Consider the following 22,081-nt stretch of genomic DNA (forward strand, 5'->3'; position numbering starts at 1 on the left):
TCAAATCTTTGTTCCTAAAATATATTTTCAAAGTTCAACATTCCTGGAGTTCAACATGACCATACTATGAGTTTGTCTAGTGTCTATTTACATATTACTAAGGAAAATCTTTTGGACAGTTCTGAATATTACTCATCTAGGTGAGTTACTGCCATAGTTCATTGTTTTGAATAAAACAATATAATGTGAACTACCTGACTTTATATTGAACCTCTTTAATTTGATAAAGAAACTGTTATGACATGGTGTTGTACAGGAACAAAATCTGAGTAACATTCTTTGTTTTTGTATCTGTGGAAATGTCAATGGGTTCACAGGAAAGTCATTGGCATGAGTAAACACCATCAGCAAACATTGCTTTATTTTGCAACCAACCAAAGGCTTGGAATGATTTGAATGCATTTTGGTTCCCATGTGTACATTCAGAGATTTGCACAGAGGTTATCAGTGTATCCCCATTAAACCCATCAAAGGCCTGGGGTAACTTTATTCTTTGACAGCTGCTGTTAAATGTACTGAAGTAGGTGTTTCAATACATTATAAGGATGCCAAAAAAACAAAAAAAAACAAACAAACAAACACAAATGCTTTGAGTTGAGATGTTTATTCAGCAGTATCAAATACAACTTAATTTTACAGTCTTTTTGAATGCTTATGTGATTTGGTGATTTTAAATAATGGCTTGTTCCTTGTTTGTAGCCAGTGTATTGGTGTTACATCAACATGTCGGAGGACGTGTTCATTTATCAATTAAAGTCACATTTTAGTCTAGCACCAGTGAAGCTGAAGAAAAAAATTATAGTGTCTGTGCGACCTGAACACTTAGAAGAATCTGACCCTTCCTGGGCACACTGGCACAAGCACCACAGGGGTGTCAACCACTGCAGGAGCATCTGCAGCAGGAGCTTCTCTCTTCATCAGGAGAATAGGGACTTCGGCACTGGATGAGGCATCTGAAGACGCATCAGCGGCAGCTGGAGCAGGATCTGCGGCTGGATCAGCAGCTGGTACAGCTGGATCCACAGCAGCTGCAGCATCAACAACAACTGCAGGGACTGCAGGTACAACTTCAGCTGACTCTTGTGATTCTGCAGACAAAAGACCGCTCAGGTGAGGGTCATGCATGGCAGTCAGTTTGTGGTGTCTCAGACCATGCTTGCGTGAAAGGCTGCCTGTATGTACGTGGGCCACCAGTGGTGGCACGGGAGCTGCAGGTGCAGTGCTGTTGGCATCTACGATAGGCATCTGAAAAAGTGTATGTATCAACAGACAGTTAGGAAATGTGTTTATGACTTATTTTTGGCCATAAAATTGATTTGGAGTAGTTAATACAGTATTTTACCAGAGTGGCAAACATCTTGCAGTCCACTGTGTGATGAGCATTCAAACCTCTGGCAGAACAAATACCACGTGCCTGGTAGAGAACAGAATCAAGCTCTTTCCCTCACTTTTGTTTATTTTTGAACTTTTAAAGAGTTGTTATTAAGAATTTGGAGAAGAAATTCAAATCAGAAAATTGATATCTACAATATTAATAAGGTAATAACACAAACTCTGTTGTAAAAGATAATTTTTTTCCATAACGGACTATGGTCAGTTTGTTTATTCAGCTTATTCAGTCATGAAAACAAAGAGAGTTTGTTTATTTATCATTTACACATCATCTTTGATCAGCAGGGCTATAAAAGTGTATTCGATAAACAATTCCAATAATGATGGAGGGAACAGCTACTCCTGCATATGATTACAGAAATAGTATTTTTCTTGTGAAAAGATGAGCTGATGCTTTGTTTACTTACAGCATTGGCGTTGTCCAGGGGCACACAGGTGTCATCAGTGCAGTTAGCCTCAACAACAACATATTCTGCTGTATAGATCGGCCCACCAGCCACAAGCTGAAACAAGGTATTGAGAATTATCAACAGATCCAAATTAAAATGTGCGGATGCTAAAGTGAGAAGATTATTTTCGGCCCCACCTGTGATGACATCCTTCCAACCTCCAGAATTGTGTACGTTTCGTTCACGGTCATGTTGTTGAAGGTTGACAAAGATGCGTGGACAAAGTCTAGAGCTGTGGTGTCATTTAGGGGAAGCAGGGTGGGACAGCCCAAGCACAGGTCCTCGGTTGACTCTATATGCCATCAAGGAAAGACACATACAGATTTTTTTCTGTAGGGTCACACTCGTGTGGCATGTTATGAACATATGTGTGTGTCTGTGTTCCCTTTACCCTCTGTTTTACACTTGAATGCTGTGACAGTCAGAGCTCCGCCAACCTTCTTCAGCACCACATCACAGTCTCCTTCTACTGCCTGGTTGGAGACAAAGAAATAGCACACCAGTCAATCTGTTGTCATTGTTTTATTTTCTAAAATGATCATCATCTTAAATTTGGTTGATTTCCTTTAAAGGGGCACTGTGTCATTCTGTGGACTAATGGTCTGCAAACTCACCGTCAGTGCTTTGGCTCTGACTGTGCAGTTGGCAACAGGTGTTGGGTCCAACACATGACAGTCTGTCTCCAGCAGGTCAACTTCCAGGAGGTATGTGCTGCCTCCATCAGCCTATGGACAGGTCAGTTGAAACGTTATTGATTGTTTTTTGTCAAATCTTTTTCATCAGACAAATACTTGCAGGATCCGCAGTGTGTTTGATTGATCACCAAATAGTCACATTTGCCTGAATGAACATGCATACGTGGTCTGAACGCTGAAAAATAGAGCATAGATGAAAAGTTGATTTTTGTCTGTGCAAATGTTTGCTCTCAGAGGCACCATATGCCAGCTGTTTGGCTGCTGACACGATGGAAAACCGAAGTTATCATAATTTTATAGGATGGGTTTCCCCCATTCTCATTATTCAGTCATGTTTTTTTATGTCATATCATTATTGTCATATCAAAACGTATCATTCTATCTTTCAAATTCTGTGACCCTGTTTGTTATGTCCTACATCCAGTGATCCTACCTCAAAGTCGATAAACAGGAAAGAGATATCTATCTGTACTACCCAAACACTGCACCTGCTAACCTACCGTAGTATAGATCTTGATGTCCTCAATCCTGTTCAGTGCATACTTGTAGCCATGGGTGTGCTGGCTGTTGAGGTAATCCTGAGCCACCAGAGCAGCCTCCTCTGCCTCAGGCGAGTCACACAAGGGTCGTAGCACATTGTGCTGAGCCCATACCCCCACCAGTCCTACCAGAACCACAGTGATGCCCAGGAGATTCATTTCTGCGAGAGATGCAACAGATTTCAGAGCAGCGGAGCAGATTAGGGTAAGGTGGAGAGGCAGAGCTGGTGTAGCCTGGGCTGTATATATCTCGTACTTCAAACAGGAAAACAGAGCCAAGTCAAACACCACGATCATCCCTCCTGACTCCTGCGTCACACGTGGGTCGTACTCTGTTTTAGGATTGCTGCCAAAACAAATGTAAGCTGACAAAGTCTGACTCGTGGTGGAGCGGTGTCTAGCTTTCATCAGCGATGGGTCACTGTGTTTTACGGTGAGACATCTAGAAACATCTCCACTATCTGAGAGTTTCATTCCACAGCTGTTTCGCCCATGTCTGTCACAAATGCGTCTGGAATTAAATATCATGTAAAAATGTGTCAAGAGCTTCATGATCAAACATATTGTGCAAGCAGCTGTCTCTCCCCACAGAGGTCAGAGTGAGCGTGCAGCTACAGCTGCAGGGCCCCGCCGCCAGCAGGGATCCAGTGACTTGCTCAATGACACTTCAGCAAAGAGGACATTTGCCAACAGGGGGTACACAGTTTGGGGACAGCGACAGTCTTTGCTTTTCGCCCACATAGCATTTGCCCTGTATTGAACCATCTGCATAATACACTAGTGTCGTTCCAGGTCAGGACCGGATGCAAACAGAGACCCTGATGAGAAACAAACAAACAGATGACAGCAATAGAGCGCTGACAAAGGACACCCATGTTATACCTGCTTCTATTGTTTTTGTGTCTTTGTCTATTTGTTTCTGTTTTTTCACATTAGAGCTGATAATTCTGAAGTTCCTTGATCTTTCCTTCATCTCACTGCATAAAGGTCAAGTATCGAGACCCCTGAAATGGAGATTTAACACTGATTTCATACACCCTGCTTAGGCTTGCTGCGTGTTTCTGCAGACTTTTTCATAACTGATAATGAAAGGCTATATCATCAACACAACACTTCCTCTCAATGGCTCAATCGGGCCAGTTCAACACAAAAGACCACGAAATGACAGCTATTTGCGTCCACATTTAGTTTTCAGTGCTGCATAGTCAAACTGAGAATATGCTAAGCAGTTTTGTAAGACGCAAAGAAAGTAGAAAACGTGTTGTTGAACAACAAAACTTTGAAATTAAAAATGTTATACTACTGAAACGGTTTTATGAGATCTAGACTTATTTTGCGACCTCAACAAAATATATATTTGAATGGTTATTCTCTTATGATGTCTTATTGCGAATCATTTGCCCTTTTTGGCCGCTCCGAGCATCGGTACCGTAACAGCCAGAATAGACGCGCATCAAAACCTCGAGCAGCGGGGGCGCTTGAAGGATCTACAGAGGTAAGAGTGACGCATTTCGCACGCGACTCCCAATGTGTAGTGGATTGTATACATGATTCTGCGGCGTGGGAGGGTCAGACAGCGAAACATCGAAAGTGCGTTCATTTTCAAGAGGAGGAGACATGGCCACTGTTAGACCTTCGTCACAGACTTCACCTCACTCCGGAGTTTCAGTGCGGCAGCGAGGCAGAGACGGTAAGGCAGGAGTCATGGCTACTTCCAGTTGTTGTGGCAGTAATTTATGTTAGCTACTTTAGCCAAAGGGTCCTTGCATGGAAACACGTGTCAAGAAGAAATATTGCCACACTGTGAGTCGTGTGTGGGTTCAATGCACGAGGGAAGTCAAATATGTTGTTTAATGTTTGTGCTCTTATCTGTGTGTGACGTCGTCAGTTGTATATCATCTTAAAATGATGCTCACTCCCAAGTCATGCTTAATGTAGCAATACAACAATATAAAAATACTTATTCCCAGTTAAAAGTCCTACATTTAGATTTTTAGTCAAGTAAGACTCACGCAGACAAATACTTACTTATAAGTGCAATATGTAAAAATTGGACACATGTAGAATTGATCGTCCAAACAACTAAGGGGCTGAGTAACCACTAACTGCTGCTAACTGTAGCTGCCAGTTAGCTCAGTTAGCCATGCAGCTAGTGAACTCAGAGCACCTGAGGAATGTGGGTGTACATCCCTAGCAAGAGAGCTGTGGGTTGGTTAGCTACCCAACTTCAGTAGATATCTTTCAAACACAATATTAATATATTATTAATAATATACAATATTAATAATCATATTTTGCATTCAGTTGATAATATAAGTACATTTTGAATGTATTTACCTAAAATTGTTATCAACAAAAGGAGTAAATAAAATGTCAAAACCATCAAAACAACAAAAGGAAGATAAAAAAACCCCCCAAAACTAGCAAAAGCATACGGATTATAACTCTATACAACAGCAGGTGAGACAAATGCCAATTTGAATAAATAAGTCTTCCCAACACTCACCTGGTAGTCTGCCTAGCGGCACTGCTAGCTGAGCTAACTAGCTAACAGTAATTCCACTCATGCAACAGAATGCAGTTAGTGGCTCTAGTAATATAATGCCCCTGTCTGTTGGCTGTAGGAATTTAACAGGTAGCCAATTCTTACATATTGCAGCTTTTTAAAAAATGTTGTGTTAATGTTGCAGTTGATTAAAAGGGATCCACTGTTAACCTCTCCATAATTTAAGGTTTTGTATTTGGAACGCATGTTCCAAAGTCACGGCTAAAAACTAAACATGACTGTGCATTTGCCCTGCCTGTAGAGATCAGATGTGCTAAATTGGTGCCCCATTTATAAGCACTTTTCTTAACACACTTGTATTAAGTTGCTTTTAACTCCTGATTTAGATGCTTTTATCTGTGTTAACTTCAGGTTTTTCTCATTTTGTCACACTTTCTGTTGTCTCTATATTTATATCTGTTATTGCCATGTGAGACTTGCTTTTCAATGTGATGAAAATATTTAGGAGCATACTAACAAATATGTTCTTGATTGCAGCAAATGTGTGGACTGTGCCTCTCTCTACTGAGGAAGCCACCAGAAGCGTAAGGAAACACGAGGACGCCTAGTGATCTGTGAAAGTCTACACTGGCTCAGCTGGTAGTAGCTGACCTGAAGTATCAATTGTCAGATTAGGCATTTTTGCACATGACATTTCGGACTTATTCCCACAACTCTATGATCTCATGTGACTTCGATCAAGCTCCATGATGCACCGAACACAAAGCCACTGCCGCAAATACTTGAAGAGGAAAAAGGGGCTCACCTCTTCAGTCAAAGGGGTTTCTCATCTCTCCCGGCGAGCCAAGAGACGGTTGTATTGTAAATTACAGCTTTGGATGTGGAGGAAACGGAGAGAGAAATGCAGTTTTTGGATATTGAGAGCAAAGAAACGAGCATGCGGGATAAAGTCTAGCTCGTGCCTCAGCGTGAAGTCACAGAAAAATAAAAGCAAAGTCGTGTCATCACCTGGATGTGATACCGGTGGCTCAGAGGACACGCTTACAAGGCTGAAGCAGTGTGAATCTGTCAGTCTGTCTGAAATGTTCTTTGCTTCAAAGCCCCCACAGAACTGGGTCACAGACACAACTGTTTCTGCCAGTAACGTCTCCGTGCCAACGGCGACGTCTCGAAAAACTTTAACGCAGCTTGGTGAAATAAATGACTCCTTAAGACACACAGTCAAACCTCTGAGTAGAGACAGTGATGGACATGGGTTAACGACGCAATTTAAAAAACCCAGGACACTGGCTGAAAGGCTTGAGGTTGACGCCCCGTCAGGACAGTTGACTGCTGTCCCTCCAGGTCAGGACCAGCCTGCACACAGAGCTGCCGTTGACAGAATCACCAGTAAAAAGTCTGCGTCCTCTCAAAGTGATGTCAGCCTTAAAGTACTGACAAAAGACATCCACGGTAGATCTTTCTTTCACATTTGATCATTTCTTTATTTTATGTGTCTTGTTTTCACAGCTGTTTGAGCTGACACTGTTTGCATGTTTCTCTAGAATTCCTCGATGACTTTTACAGAAGTTACGGCAGTTTCATCCCACTACAAAAGAGCGACGTGTTGAGACACCTGAAGAGGAGGTTTAACGCTGATTTCATCGACAGGTACATCTTCGTCAGAAATCAGAATAGGAGCTGCAATGATTAGTCAAAGAATTGATTAGTTGATTAAAAGAAAATCGCTGATCGTTTCAGTCAGTTTCTAAGAGTAAATGTCAAACATTTGCTGGTCCTGGCTTCCATAATTTGAGGATCTCTGCCTCTCTTTGTCTTTTCTGATTGTATGTGAAGAGTCTTTGGATTTTGGACTGTTGGTTGGAAAAAAAGAAAGAAGAAGAATTTGAAGCTGTCATGTCAGAGCATTTTTCACAAATGTTTGACATTTTTTATACTCATCAATTAACTTTGAAAATAATTGTTAGTTGCAGCCAAGTCTCTTGACCTCTTGACTCAACAGCAGTAATCTTTAAACGTTGTGTGTTCATTGATGGAGCATCCAGAATGTCATCTGTTATGGGTGTATTTTTTTTTTCTTCCCCATGCAGGAAAAACGTCATCTTCCCTGAAGTTACCAAATACCGAGATGCGATCATTCAGAAACCTGTTCCCTCTTTCCGAGTGGTCTACAAGAAACACACACTGACGCTGGACGACTTGTCCACACTGGCAGACCAGAACTGGCTCAACGACCAGGTTATTATCCAACACACCAAAAACTTTAGTTTCTGAGTGGAAGGATTTCTGGGAGGAACAAAAGCGAGTGTTTATGCTAAGTGTATATATGTCTTGTTTCTGCTTAAGGTCATGAACATGTATGGAGAACTGATCATGGAATCTGCCCATCACAAGGTAATCTTAAGTGCTGTGTAGATAACAAACTCCTCTTCTTATCTTGTTATATTCGGAACACTAGATGGCTGAAATATTATTAAAATATTGCAAGTAATTAAAGGTATAGTCTTTCTTTGACATTTTGGGAGGATAGCATATTCACTTTCTTGACACAAGTTTGATGAGATATGTCTGATTTCTAATATGTCTGAGCTCTAAAGCTCATTAGTTAACAGATTATACACGCCTATATGCCTGTTTCTTGAACTCTGTACTGTACTTGAAGAGTTTCAAGACAATAATAATTTAATTAAATGTCACAACTAGTACCATAAGTTTTTTTATTTCTCCAATTTTAGGTCCATTTTCTCAACAGCTTCTTCCACAGGCAGCTCATGACTAAAGGATATGATGGTGTTAAGAGATGGACAAAGCAGGTAAGGTCCAAGATGGGAGTAGTGTTAGCCTATATTTGTTTATATTATATATTGCTGTTGTTGTCATGCATCAATTGGGGAAAAAGATAAATGAACTTTTAAAGGTGCACCATGTAGTTACTGAGAAGACATTTTAAAGTGGAAGCTCCTCATTGACTGACTTTTTGTTCAGCTTAAACAAACTAAATAAAGACATTCTTTGCTTTCAGGACTGAATAAACAAACTGAGATTAAAGGACAACACAGTACAGCACCTTATTTTCCTCTGAGAACAGCTTGTTTACTCAGTTATGGAAATAATTAATACTTCCAAGTTTGAATTATTACCCCATTAATGTTGTAGATATTAGATTTCTGATTTGAATTCCCTCTCCCAATTTCAGTATGCAGCTTTTAAACACACATGATTGAATTATCACGAGACTGAACTTGAAGTAAAGAGAAAGAGTGTGTAGCTCTAAGCCTGTGTGTGTTTCTATCTTTCGTGCGCAGGTGGATTTGTTTTCGAAGAATTTGCTTTTGGTGCCCATCCACCTGGAGGTTCACTGGTGTCTGGTGACAGCTGACAGTGTTAAAAAGAGGATCTGCATTTATGACTCTCAAGGGAATGCACTCCAAAAGGTTGCAAGGGTAACAGCAGATTTCATGTATTTATTTATTTTTTGTCACTCTAATACACGTCTTGCGTTGCTTTTACTTTACTTGAGCTTGACTAATTGTCGCTTTTTCAAACTGTTTTTCTTCTGTTTGCCTATTATAGAACATCCTGAAATATTTAATGACGGAAGCAAAGGAGAAGAAGCAAACAGCTTTTGAAAGTGGCTGGACGGTGTCATTTGATGAGGTATGCACGGTTGTTGTAACAGCCTGTAATGACAGACTACATAAAGGAGTGGTGTAAAAAAAACAAAAAAACAGGGACTTTGTTGCAGAAAAATAATGTCTGCTGCTGAAACTGCTTTCCTAACACAATATATAAAGAACATCTCTTTCAAACAAAAAATCAGTCAAAGTGTGTGTTACATACAGTTTCTGTCAGGCTAACATTAATGTTGACTTCTACAACAGGCAAACATCAGCATTAGCCTGTCCAACAGGCTAAGATTAGTGTTGGCTTCTCCAACAGGCTAGCACTGATGTTAGCCTGTTAGCTCTTAAGTCACATCCAACAGGTTAATGTGAGCCTGTTAGAGGCTAACCCTGATGGTAGCCTGTTGGAGAAGGTATTGCTAATTCTAGCCTTAGGTTAACGCTGGTGTTACAGAAGGCTTACATCAGTGTAGCCTCTCCTACAGGCGAAGATTAGTACTGGCTTCTCCGACCGACTAATATCGATGTTAGCCTCTACAATTTACTAACATGCATGTGGGCTTCTCTGACAGGCTTACAGCAGTGTTAGCTTCTCCAATAGGCTAACATCAGTGTTGGCTTCTGCAACAGGCTACATCAGCGTTTGTATATCCAACAGGCTAACACTGATGTTGGCGTCTCCAACAGGCTAATATTGATGTTAGCTTCTCCACCTGGCTAACATTGATGTTAGCATCTCCAACAAACTAACATCAGTGTTAGCTTTTCCATCAGACTAATATCGATGTCTCTTCTACAACCAAATAGTATAACCTCTGTGACAGGCTAACATCAATGTTCAGTCTTGAATTTAGGATAGGGTCTACCCTAGGTCTCCATCCTAACACAGGAAATTCTTCAGTTGGGATGTAAAGCTTAAGACTTTTCCTAAGGAAAGATGGGACTTTTTCCTAAATACAGTTAGGAAACATGTTTCTGCAATACCAAAAATCTGTGAGGAGAGCCCAGATGAGGTCACATAGGGCTAAAAGCCTGACCTGCAGGAGTTTCACTCAACACACTGACTTACGTGGTGTCTTGTCTCCCCCTGCTGTCCTTCACAGAAAGTCCCACAACAGACCAATGAGAATGACTGCGGAGTTTTTGTCTTGGAGGTACCGACATGTTTTCCAAGTCATATATACACAGCTTCAATCATTAATCATTAATCATGTCTGACTGTTTAAGCTGTTCACTCACGACATAATGACTCTGTTTTGTTCTTCTTCACAGTATTCTCGATGCCTTGCCCTGGGCAAGCCTCTGCAGTTTTCACAGAAGGACATACCGAAGATACGCAAGAGGATCTACAAAGAACTCTGTGAGTGTAAGGTCCATGAACAGGGCTGACCAGTGCGTTACAGTTGTAGTGCTTGTGATTAGTGTAGGAAATGAACAGTCCTCACTTGCTTCTGTGTGGGGATTCATTAGCAGCTCTACAGCAGCCTTAAAGCTCTGAGTTCTAAAAGTGACCTGAGTAGAAGCAAGTCAGTCTTATATCAGGTGCACCGTTCATACTGAATCATAACTCGTGTATGATCACTGTATTTATATGATGATTATTTAATGTTAATTGCATGTTAATAAAGTGACTTGTGTTTACACATACACGGTGCACCAACAGAGCCTTACTCAGTGGACTGTCTGTCGAAACCGGATCTGTCACAGTTCATGTCTGTCTTCAGATGTTATTCTCTGTTAACATTTATACACACCTTATTTGCACATTTTAGTTTTCTGTTTGTTTAGAAGATTGAATAGAAGCTATGTGTATTTTGTTTGTGAAAAGAAAATTAAGTTCTGTGAACTGGAATGATTGTCCAAATGACTATTCCTTTGTTTGTTCCATATACAAATGTCTATACACAGTTTTAAATAAAAAGCAGACAGTTTCCAAATATTTCACCAAGTTTATTTTCTGTTTCCATCGTACAGATCAGGTACTGTATGCACTGCATGCAGAACAGCCTTCGTCAAGTTATATTAAAGTGCACTCACACTCGTAAATACACAACTTCTTTTCGATAGATGGGTTAGGGTTATACATACAGAAATGTATTATCAATATCCAGGAGATTATAACTGTATGACAGTGTGTCCCTGAACAGTTACAAAAGGAACACTGATTTGATAGCAAGTGTAAGTTTAAGGCACACGACAAACTACTGTATGGTTCTCAGTATGAGAATATATAAATATACAGCAATAAATATGGTTTAATATTACCAAACAAATCTGTTCACACAACAAAAACTTCTATTACAGATGTGTCGGTACGCTAAATGTAATGAAATACAGTGCCATACATTTTGTACATTTATTGTACCTTGCTCTTTCAGTTGAGATCAGAAAAAAAAAAACATGATTTGTGTGACTAAAAAAAGAAAACAATAAAGGGGGAACAACTTTCTGATTACTTTGGACTTTGGACTTGATCAGGTTTTTGAACACGGCCTGCTAAGAAAACTGTTCACAGTTGTTCTTGCATGGATGATCTACTTAACACTGTTGTAGACAGCACATTAACAGTTGATAAACGCCTGTTTTATCAACCTCAGTCACAAGAGGCCACAAAAGGGAAGAGCTTCCCTTCACCACTGAGACCACCAAGGTAGATGTTTTCAAATCTGCCCACCAGAAGTGATGAAAAATCAATAACATTCCGTGCTTCCTCCTTTAGATTAACACATCACAGACTGGCTGATGTGTTGCATGCAGGTTAAAGGTGCATTATGCAAGAATTGCCACCTGTCAAACTCATACTCTAAACAAAAGGGGCAACATATCACCACAAACCGCTGCTAACTAGCTGCCCTCAGCTAGTTAGTTCAGTCAGACATTGAGCCAGTGGTGGTATTAGCAGACTCTGCCTGAGTGTTTGTGTTTGTATCAGTCTGTCACCCTACAAAGTTGATAAGGGCTGGCTGGATAGCATGTTAACTTCAACAGATGTATCTGCAACGTAACAGATGTCTGACATAATTTAAAAAAGATTATTTCTTTACCGTTCTTCCAAAAATCTTAGTCAATTTTAGAATGTTGCAACATATTGCACCTTTAATGATTAAATATTACATCAGACCTGAGCACTAAATTTGCTAGATGAATTCATATGAGATCCGATGTGACCCTCCACCTTGAGCAATTTAAATCAAGGGACCATAACAGACGAGGAGAGACCTAATCGTTGACGTGGAATCCCCACTCGATTTCTGGCTCATCGTCGAAGCGTATCACGAGGTAGGACACCAGCTGGAAGAGGTTCTGCCACACGCCCAAGAAGAGGTACAGGTAGAAGTCGCTGACGTCCATTTGGCAGTGTATCCCCGAGTAATTCATATCACACACACACTCAAAACTGTTCACGTAGTTGACACAGAAGCCTCCGTTCATACACGGGTCCGAGGCACATTCATCCACATCCTTCTCACACCTGGAAGGAAAAAGATGAACCGAATTTAAAAAAAAAAAAAACAGTAACAAGGAAACTGCATGTAAAGGGTGCTTCAAAGGTACACGTTTGTTGGTTGGTTTGTGAGCAGGATAGGGCGGGTTCCAAACTTTTTGCTAATTTATCATGGAATAATGCATGGATCTTGATGAAAAAACAAAACAAGCATATTTAGGTGGCTGGGTGAGTACAATTTGGTGCAGATCATAGAAAGAACTGGCACTCTGTTAGCAACACTCCAGTTAGCGCATGTACCTGACGCAAAGAAATATAAGCGTTCATTTGGAGTTGTGCTTCTAGCCACCTGATCAATTTAATCCAAATAGTTACACTTTTTATAGCTCCGCTTTTGGTCTTAACTTCCTCTTGAGAAAAACTGTTAAAAGTTCACTGTGTTCACCCGCGAGCTGCTAACTTTGTCTGTTTGTAGTCTGGTGCTGGGCAGAAAAAAACTGCTGCAACTAGAAACATAACTGATGAGACTGAACAAAAACAGTCCAATCATAAGCTTTAAAAACAAAACAAAGAGCTGAAAGATGCTAAAACTAAAACTGAAGAAAAAACTAGGTTTCTTACGTTTTTTTTTGTGAATTCAGGCAGCACCATTAACATTTCATGTGACCGTTTGATCCATGTTTAATGACAGTTGTTACAACAAATATTTCCAATGAATTTCCTGTGGAATCAAATCTGAATGGCCCTGTCTGAACACTGAGTGGCCCCAAAATGATGCAAGTCCTACCACTGTCCTGTGAAGCCTGGCAGACAGAAACAGGTGTTGTTTGCTTCGGAGCAGTTCCCTCCATTAAAGCAGCTGTAGTTCCATCTTGTACCCATGCATGTAGATACAGGCAACTGAGGAAGCCTGAATAGACAAAAAGAGCACGAGCAAATGTCAATGGCCTCCTGTTTGGCACTTGATAGAACGTGTGTATTTTTCGTTGTTTTTCCGTAAAAGCACTCACGGGTTGATCTCAATGTACCATGGGATTTCAGGAATTCTCTCACTGCAAGAGACCAGTTTGTAAATCAGTACAGGTTAAAGTACTCAAAGATTATAATCCAATTCTTATACAACTTAACTGACTGCAGACTTTGGCTGATATTAGAGGAAAAGTTCACACAAAAATGAAAATTCAATCATTTTGAATTTTAACCTTTGTTATCACAGAACTACTGATAAACTGAACTCACTCGCAGTATGGGCCTGTCAGGTTCTGGGGGCAGAGGCACCCGTAGCTCTTGAAACCTTTGAGGCACGTGGCGCCGTTGCTGCAGTTGCTGTTTTCACACATGTCAGCTTCCACCTCACAGTGTTCACCACTGTAACCCAGCTCACACGCACATCTGAAACCCTCCGGCAGGTTGACGCAGATTCCGTAGATGCAGGGGCTGGAGATGCAGGCGTTTGTTGGCTCTTGACAAAGTGGCCCAGTCCACTCGGGGGGACAAGTGCAGTGGTGCAGGTCGAACAGGTCCTCACACACACCCTCGTTCTGACAGGGGTCGGGCGCGCACACGCTGGCTCCGTAGCAGCCGTATTGTGGGCTGGCTTCGTTGTCTGTCCTCACAAACTGCTCCTCCTGAGGTCGGGGGAGGTTTAACTCCGTGTCGCGATGGAAAGGAAGAGGGAGGCCTCCGATCTCCACCGGCCCCAAACAGCCAGACAGCTTCCCTCCAGCGTCCAGGCTCAGCCCCCCAAGGGAGATGTCTGCTCCCTCCCTGAGAAATTCCAGGTCTCCCGCAGCAGTTTTGGACGTGCTCAGCTCCTCAGTGCCCCCATCCACAGCCATGATCCACCTGGAGGTGGGGAGTGTCTGGTTCTCCATGCTGAGCTCCACAGTATGCCACTCTCCATCACTGACTGGACCCTTGCTCTCAAGTGTCATCTGGTGGGAATCCTTGCTAGCCCCAGCCTGGAGCTCAATGACCAAATGAGAGTCCATGAGGGAGACAGTGAGGTGGTCTGAGTCCTTTTGTGCATGAAGTAAGGTGGCGGCCGCCTGTCTCGAGCGGAAGCTGAAGGAGACACTGCTGAGACGGCGTTTAATCTTCCCATTGCTGCGGTAGAGCAGAACGCCACTCTCAACCCGAAACGTGACGTTTGACAAACCTGGAGAAGAGAAACATACGAGACTTGATAACAAAGAAATGTTCACTCTAGTGTTTCCATTCATTTTTCCAAATTCCTCAATGTAAGCTAATGGTAAAAAGTTTTTTTTTTCAGCCCCAGTGCATCAAGCGAAAATGTAATCACGCGGTATGGCCACGATGATGGTTGATGCCGATCTTCCTGGGGGCTTGGTTACATGTAGCAACATGGGAATTTGAAAACCAAAGAAAATGGCACCTGAAATAGGTGCCAGATGGCAGTGCCCTCTTGGATACCCCTTTGGTGGATTAAACATGATAAAGTGCCTTCTAAGTTGCCCCTCCAGTGAAGAAAATGTGGTGAAGTGTCCTCACTTCACTATAAATATATCACATCTTTCTGTGCCCTGTGGTTAATTTTATTTTTCCCCCGCCCCTTAAACACCCTGTGTCCGCCACTGCTGGACAGAATGAAAAACACATGAAGAGAGGCTTCGACTGGCAGCTACACTCTGGATCATGGGCCCCCCCCCCTTTTCTTTCTTAGAACATGTGACACCTCCAGGAAGACTTGTCATCATAAACGTCCACAGGCATGTGGCGGTAGACTTAATCTGAGCGGGGATTACCACGTCTTAGAGGAATCCTGTGTCGGATCCCTGCCTCAACTCTGTTCCCTTCTGTAATCAGCCACACTGTAATTAATCAGTGCCCGCACCGGTGAGTGCACTGCAGACAGTCCCTTCAGTGGATACACAGCAGGAGCAGAAACGGGCTGGTACAAAAGAGGCATGTATCAACTGTGAATCCTTTTTTTGTGCCAATGTGTTTCACCTGTAAACCAGTAATTGCAGCACACAACACACTATTGACAGCATAGATCCTCTGTCCTTGGCCGTTCTTAGAGAGTCTCTGAGGCTCTTTTTTTTTTTTACCCCATGGTCATGTACTTTTTAAGACGACAACAGCTCCTCCTGTCAGGACACTCACACTCAAAGCCCTGTGGGCGGGGTTGACAAACAGCAGTGGCGGGGCAGGGAGACAGCTCGCACCATTTCACCTCCTCACAGCGCCTCCCTGCCGTGTTGGGGGGGCAGTTGCAGATGAAATCATCCCACATGGAGTAACACACTCCACCGTTGAGACAGGGGTTGACCTAGAGAGGAGAAAACGGCCAAGATGGATCAACTTAAACCTCCTGTCAGCTCTACATTGTCCTCGGTCACTGTAAAAAAAAAAAAAGAGGAATGAAATTAAAGGCGGTATAATGAACGCAGCAGCGCTGATATAACTCACAGCACAGACGTTGTCACTGCTGCATCCCTCTGCAATGTTGACGAGTTGCTCCAGGCGGTGTGATTCCACTGGAGTTGCGATGGGGTAGAACTGCAGCCGCTTGCTGTTAATCCTCAGATCCTGGACACATCCCTTGAAGTAGCCGCCAAACGAGGCAGAGGCCCTCGAGTCTGGCAGCCCCCCAACGTAAACCAGATCCCCGGGGTGGGCCTGGACGGGCCTGATGTGCATGGAGCCCTGGTTCTGAGCCGACTGGAACAAGACGGCTTCCGTTGCATCCAGCTTCACAGTCACCAGATGGAAATGGCCGTCATTGAGCACAGCCCGGCCGAGGAGGGTCTCAAAGTTGTTGACCTGAACTTTGACCCTGCCCTCTTCCAGCAACAGGCGCAGATACTGGCTGGTGCTGTTGGCCATGATGAGGAGCAGCCCGCTGGACTGTCTGGTGCGAATGAACATGGATATAGTCGCTGTGTCACCTGGCTCATCATCCAATGAGAAGACAGCAAAACTCTCAGAGTCTTTGCTCCCAAATCTCGCAGTGATATACTCTGCACGGGAGGAAAGAGAAAAAGGCGTCACTTAAAGGTGCATGATGAAGTTTTGGGGAGGAATTTTTAATCAGAAGAGGAAGATTGGACTGATAATTTATGCCTAAACAAACAAAATAAATAAACTCTCTTTGTTTTAATGACTGAAGTAACTGAATAAACAAACTGACTTCAAAGAACAGAACAATCTCATACTGTATTACTTTGTGTATATGTGGCGGACCCTGCCACCTTTTTGCTTCAAACAGTGCTCTGGGACCTTATTTCTCCTTAGAGAACTGCTTGTTGATTCCATTAGAGCAAAAACTATTTTGAGTTAATACTGTTACCTCGTTAATATTGCAGGCAGAGTATTTCAGTCTTAATTTTAAAGTCAGAAGTGATTCCACTCTCTTGAAGCCAAATGTTGATCTTCCTCACCTGTCTCTTTGCCAGAAAGCAGATAAACACATTTCAAAAAATATCAAACTGTTCCTTCAGGTGCTTTAAACGTTAGATTTGTTGTGCTATGGACCATAAGCTATTCATTATGCACTGTCCCCTGCGTTGCTTAAACACTGACGCGTGCTCTCTGTTCCTTGAAAAGAATGATGCTGCTGAGGATACCAACCAACGAAAATAGCTCTGCATGGCGTGAGTCCTGACTCCCTGATCTGTCAAAGTGAAGGCGTTCCAGGTGAAACACACGTTTTTTAAATCCTCGGCCCAGGTGTTGCTGAATGCCACCTACTTATATGTCTGAGCTAATTCTACCAGGACTGTAAGCTCCTTTAAAGTCTACTGACTAACTTTATCATCCCGCAGGGACGCTGTCTTTAGAAACACTGAGATTTCTGCAGTGACGCGACATTGACTTTGAACTTGGCTTGACCTGTTCCTGTTTCATGGCATTCAATTCTGTCTAGAAGGGTTGAAAACGCTGCAATCAGTGAAAATAAGTATTCCACACACGTATAGCATCTGACGTTCAGAGGATTTGTAGGTATGTTCACGAAGAGAGGCGTTAATAATGTGAATCTAATCCTCACTGAAATGAAACCTCAAAGGATGAGTTCACTCAAAAATGAAAATTCAGTTATTATCTACCTACTCACCCCCAATCAGATGGAAAGCCGGGCGATCTTTTTTTGTAGTTAATAAACAAACACATTTCTGGAGCTTCCCAGCAAAACAGCACCGTAGAATTCTGCTAAACAACTGAAGTGTATGTTTTAAAACATGAAAAACAACCACTATAATAAATAAATGAATGAAACGGCCTCATATATTTCCACCCTTGATGTGCAGCTGAGCTTATGTGCTCAATTCAGACAGGGTGCGTGCTAAGTCTTTTAGCTACGGTGAAGATTTTAAGTTTTTTAAGATTTGAAGTTTCAGCTCCTTCAGTTGTTTGGGAGTTGTTTGGGAGAATATCACTATTTTGCCATGAAGCTCTGGAAATGTCTTGTGGACTTTGACTCCACTCGACTTTGTTGTTTAGAGTGTGTATGTCATACCCTCTTCACAGTTGCTTCCCTCATGAGGCCTGTGGCACTCACACATGTAGCTCCTCCAGCCCTGGCTCACGCAGCGCCCTCGGTTCTGACACGGACTGTCATCGCACATGTCCTTGTCGCTGCACCCTGCAGTGATGTTCGCCTGGGCGTCTGACTCTTCTACAACAGGCAGCACCAGATGTGAGTCCACAAACACATCTCTGAAGCAGCCCAAAAAAGCACGAGGGCGGTCCCCGTCGCCCCCTTCCAAGGCCCCTATGAAGAGGCTTTGACGCACTGTTCCCGGCTTGGGGAGAGCAGAGGCTCGCTCGAGCAGCTGGACTTCATCGCTGGAGTCTCTGATGCAGCTTCCTTCGGTGCAAAGCAGCCTGATGAGGCTGACCACACCGCCCAGCGACACTTCCACCGTGTGCCACTGGTTGTCGGACAAGTACTCTGGCAGCTCCTGAACCAGCGTGCTGGAGCCCTGACCTCTCAGGCTGCGGAGGCAGAGATGCCCATCCATCAGCTCAATGCTGAGGAGCAGGTCGTCCACTCTGCGCTGCAAGAGGGTGCCGACGGGTCGTGCCGATCTGAAGCTGAGGGTAACATTAAGAGCAGCCTCTGGTTCAAGAAGCTGAGTCTCTATGTACATGTAGCCCGGGGACTCAAATGAGAAGACAGTGGGAGTGTGGCATGTAGGGCCTATGAAGCCAGCAAGGCAGATGCATTTATAAGTGTGCTGATCGTTGATAAGTAAGGGAGAGCATATTCCTCCATTCTCGCACTGGTTCCCGTCACAGCCTGAAAGTGCAGTTGTGCAGGTCTCTCCCCCATACAGGCGCCCATTTTGGCTCTTCTGGGAGCAAAGGCATCTGAACCCTCCATTGTGGCTCTCGCATAAGCCGCCATTTTGGCATGGCTGCCGTTCACATGCATCGACGTCTTCAGCGGAGAAAGCACCTGGAGAGGCAAACACAAACCAAGGTCCTTCTTTAAACAGTCGGACATTGAACTGCATGCACACTTTAGAGAGTTCACTATGTAGTTATGGGTAGGAAATTTAATCAGAAGAGAAATATCTTCATTGACTGATGTTTTACGCCAATACAGACTAAATAAACAATCTGTCTTTGTTTTCATAACTGAATAAACAAACTGACAATTTCATTCTGTTTTACTTTGTTTATATGTGGCAGGCCCTGCCACCTTTCTAGATTCAGTATTCTGGGGACCTTATTTTCCTCTGAGAACAGCTTGTTTATTCAATTAGGGAAAAAAAATCTGAGTTTGTATTATGACATCATTAATATTGTAAATATCAAATTTCTGAGGTCAAATTTCTTCTCCAAAACTACATAGTGCCCCTTTAAGCGGCACTTGTGTAAGTGAGGGTCAGTAAACAGTCAACAAATGTGCGTGCGGGAGTAAATGAACCAATGAACCCACAGAGTAAGGATGAGAAACCAAAAAAACCAAAAAACAACTGTAAAAACTGATACTTATTGCTTCAAAGTTATGGCAATCAACAGGATAGATGACAGTCAGATAAACACGCTAATGACTGCATCGTTGAAACAACAAATTTGTGGTGGAATTGTCGGAAAGATACAACGACAATTTCTAAATATGAATCAGCTGTGATCGCAGTGTACATATTGTAGACATTACCTGCATAAAGCATCCATAACATCCACACATGGACGATGAATCTCAACATTGTCCTCAACAAGTCCTCCAAATTATAAGATGTCTGTCAGTATCTTCATCCTCACAGACTGGTGGGGAACACTCGTGTGTGCGGCTCCATCTCTGCTCCTCTCTGCATGTCCACTGAAATGCTTGGCGCGCTGCAAGCCAGATAGGAGGGATTAAGCTAATGCACTTACAATGTCTTACACATTCAATGTGTTGGCGATGGGAGGGGTCCATCCCGGAGGCTAATTTGAGGAACGCCAAGCATTTTTTCTCGACTGAACTCTGATGTACAGTTATATAAAGGGCATTCGAGGTCCACCTGATGGAAAACAACGGGATGGGAGAGACTGGGAGAGGATGGTGAACCTCAGCTGAGCAGATGCACAAACTGAAATTCAGTTTCTTTCATAACAAAATCTGTAGAGGGGAATGTTCACAAAATACAACCATACACACACACTGAAACATGGACACAAACATAAAATGCATGTGTTCCCATGCACGCACACATGTCTGCTAAAGAGCATGTCATCTGTTGAGGACGGTTTGGCTGCAGCAGTCAGCTGGGACAAAGCCAAGTCTCTGAAAGAAGTAGAAGTAGCCAGTGGTTCTAATCTGGCAAGTATCTCTCTCATTAAAACATCACTGACGTCATCACGAGACCTTTGCCCGAAGAGCCCTGCTGAGAGCATTCAGCCTGATCATTAATCAAACTAATGGCCTTACTGTTCTTTTTAGTGTTACTTGTTTTATAGTTGCTTGGGTTCTGGTTTTAAGATGACACCCACAGTATGTTATATCCCAAAAGTTTGGGGCCATGATCCAATAAATGAAATAAAAACAACTATGACATAAAGTTTATTGTCATATTAAAGCATGTATTTACTTTTAGAAATACGTGTAAAACACACTGTATTTCATGTGGTATAATTCATTCTTCACCCAAGTCTGCGCCATGGAGAGCTCCGCTCTCCCCCATAAAACGATGCTCCTGAAGCACCTAGACACCTCGCCACTTACCCCGCCCTTAATTCCCTGACTTGTCGACCTCACACTAAAACAGGACAGAGCCAACTGGAGACACGGTGAGCGGTGCTGGCTCAGGCATGTGTGAGTTAACCAATCTATTTCATACTTTACTGTATGTATCATCCATCTATAAATCCTGCATGTGGTATATGCTGTGTATAGACATGGATACATACTGTGCATGTACTGCACAAAACCACCCACTTTAAGTATATAATCTAGTATTCTGCTTATCAGGGCCCGAGCACAAATCATGAAGGAGTTCTTCTTCTTCTTCTGCCAATATAACTGCATTTTTGAAGGGCAAAACCTGCTCGAAGACGTGGCGAACTTGGCACATGCATCAGAAGAGGTAAAAAAAACTCTGCCTGATCGGGGTCTTGTGTGGGGGTGCCAAGGCTTGACCGATTTACACGCACATAAATTGGTGGGCACTTATATCACACCCTGACATATACAAAGTATTTTTTAAAAAGCCTCTGGGAGCCATTGCCCAAAGTCAACACAAAGTCAGCCATTTTGAATTTCCTGCTCGATATTGGTGATTTGTCTGTGTAAATGGCCCTGACGCCGCCGCTGAAGCGCCCTTTCATCACTGCTTGCAGTTTTCATTCAATATTTATGCCTTTGCACTATTTACAATCTACAGAAAGCTTGACTTGTAGGCCTGTTCTGCAGGAAAAAAACAGCATAGACCAGCACCAAAACACAACATACATAGCCTACATGTTGTGTTTTGGTGCTGGTCTATGCTGATTTTTCCAGCAGCGTCCTGTAGTTATTGTTATGATGTTGTTGGACAGTTTTATAGTTATTTATGAAACATCTATTTTTGTTCAGATTTGTTTGTAGACGTAGCTACTGTATGTCTATCTCTGTGAGAGTAACTGAATACTCAAGTAAAGTGTGAGTACCTCAGTACTCAGCTACAATACTTGAGTCACTGTGTCTGTTAGTTGCTGCTATAAAAGACGTTTAAACTAGCTGTAAATGTAAGGCTGCCATTGGCTTGCAGACTACATTACCCATGATACCCTGATGTCATGAACCCCCTCGCAAAGTATTCTCGACAACACGTCCTCCTGGTGCACTTCGCGCTCGACTTTCCGTGCGGTTCGCACCAATTCACCATCGCAGGTGTCGTGGATAGTGTCCATGTCCCCGTATCGCTCATGTTTGTCTGTGCTGACGGCTCCGAACAGCAGCTTCGGAGGACAAAAGCTGAAGCAGCCAATGAGCGAACGGTT

The 22,081-nt window shown here is 42.8% G+C and overlaps 3 protein-coding genes across 5 annotated transcripts; 1 reads left to right on the forward strand and 2 right to left on the reverse strand.

The window, feature by feature from the left end:
- Positions 1–588: 588 nt before the first annotated feature.
- LOC119011277 (alpha-2-HS-glycoprotein-like) lies at positions 589–3,316 on the reverse strand. The gene is made up of 7 exons (XM_037084250.1): positions 3,037–3,316; positions 2,456–2,566; positions 2,233–2,314; positions 1,979–2,133; positions 1,800–1,895; positions 1,343–1,414; positions 589–1,245 (listed from the first exon to the last, which is right to left on the reverse strand). The coding sequence occupies exons 1-7, from the start codon at positions 3,232–3,234 to the stop codon at positions 823–825; spliced, it is 1,137 nt and encodes a 378-aa protein (XP_036940145.1). The 5' UTR covers positions 3,235–3,316; the 3' UTR covers positions 589–822.
- A 1,240-nt stretch (positions 3,317–4,556) lies between these two features.
- On the forward strand, positions 4,557–11,146 carry LOC119011904 (sentrin-specific protease 5-like). Of its 2 annotated transcripts, none has more exons than XM_037085359.1 (10): positions 4,557–4,765; positions 6,119–7,033; positions 7,126–7,231; positions 7,672–7,819; positions 7,928–7,975; positions 8,317–8,394; positions 8,887–9,015; positions 9,155–9,238; positions 10,308–10,358; positions 10,477–11,146. In XM_037085359.1, the coding sequence occupies exons 2-10, from the start codon at positions 6,328–6,330 to the stop codon at positions 10,591–10,593; spliced, it is 1,467 nt and encodes a 488-aa protein (XP_036941254.1). In that variant the 5' UTR covers positions 4,557–4,765; positions 6,119–6,327; the 3' UTR covers positions 10,594–11,146. The 2 variants fall into 2 exon arrangements, with proteins under 2 accessions (XP_036941254.1, XP_036941253.1); XM_037085358.1 differs by having other exon boundaries at positions 4,561–4,765; positions 8,887–9,024.
- An 816-nt stretch (positions 11,147–11,962) lies between these two features.
- LOC119011901 (protein crumbs homolog 1-like) lies at positions 11,963–21,998 on the reverse strand. 2 transcript variants are annotated; one of them, XM_037085356.1, is made up of 9 exons: positions 21,860–21,998; positions 19,779–19,957; positions 18,129–19,070; positions 16,082–16,632; positions 15,776–15,941; positions 13,889–14,807; positions 13,660–13,701; positions 13,437–13,559; positions 11,963–12,676 (listed from the first exon to the last, which is right to left on the reverse strand). In XM_037085356.1, exons 2-9 carry the CDS (start codon positions 19,825–19,827, stop codon positions 12,424–12,426), a joined length of 3,045 nt encoding a protein of 1,014 aa, XP_036941251.1. In that variant the 5' UTR covers positions 19,828–19,957; positions 21,860–21,998; the 3' UTR covers positions 11,963–12,423. The 2 variants fall into 2 exon arrangements, with proteins under 2 accessions (XP_036941251.1, XP_036941250.1); XM_037085355.1 differs by lacking the exons at positions 19,779–19,957; positions 21,860–21,998 and having other exon boundaries at positions 18,129–19,271.
- Between the last annotated feature and the right edge of the window lie 83 nt (positions 21,999–22,081).

The sequence above is a fragment of the Acanthopagrus latus genome, chromosome 21 (genome assembly GCF_904848185.1).
Source record: "Acanthopagrus latus isolate v.2019 chromosome 21, fAcaLat1.1, whole genome shotgun sequence".
In the NCBI taxonomy this organism is placed as follows: Eukaryota; Metazoa; Chordata; class Actinopteri; order Spariformes; family Sparidae; genus Acanthopagrus; species Acanthopagrus latus.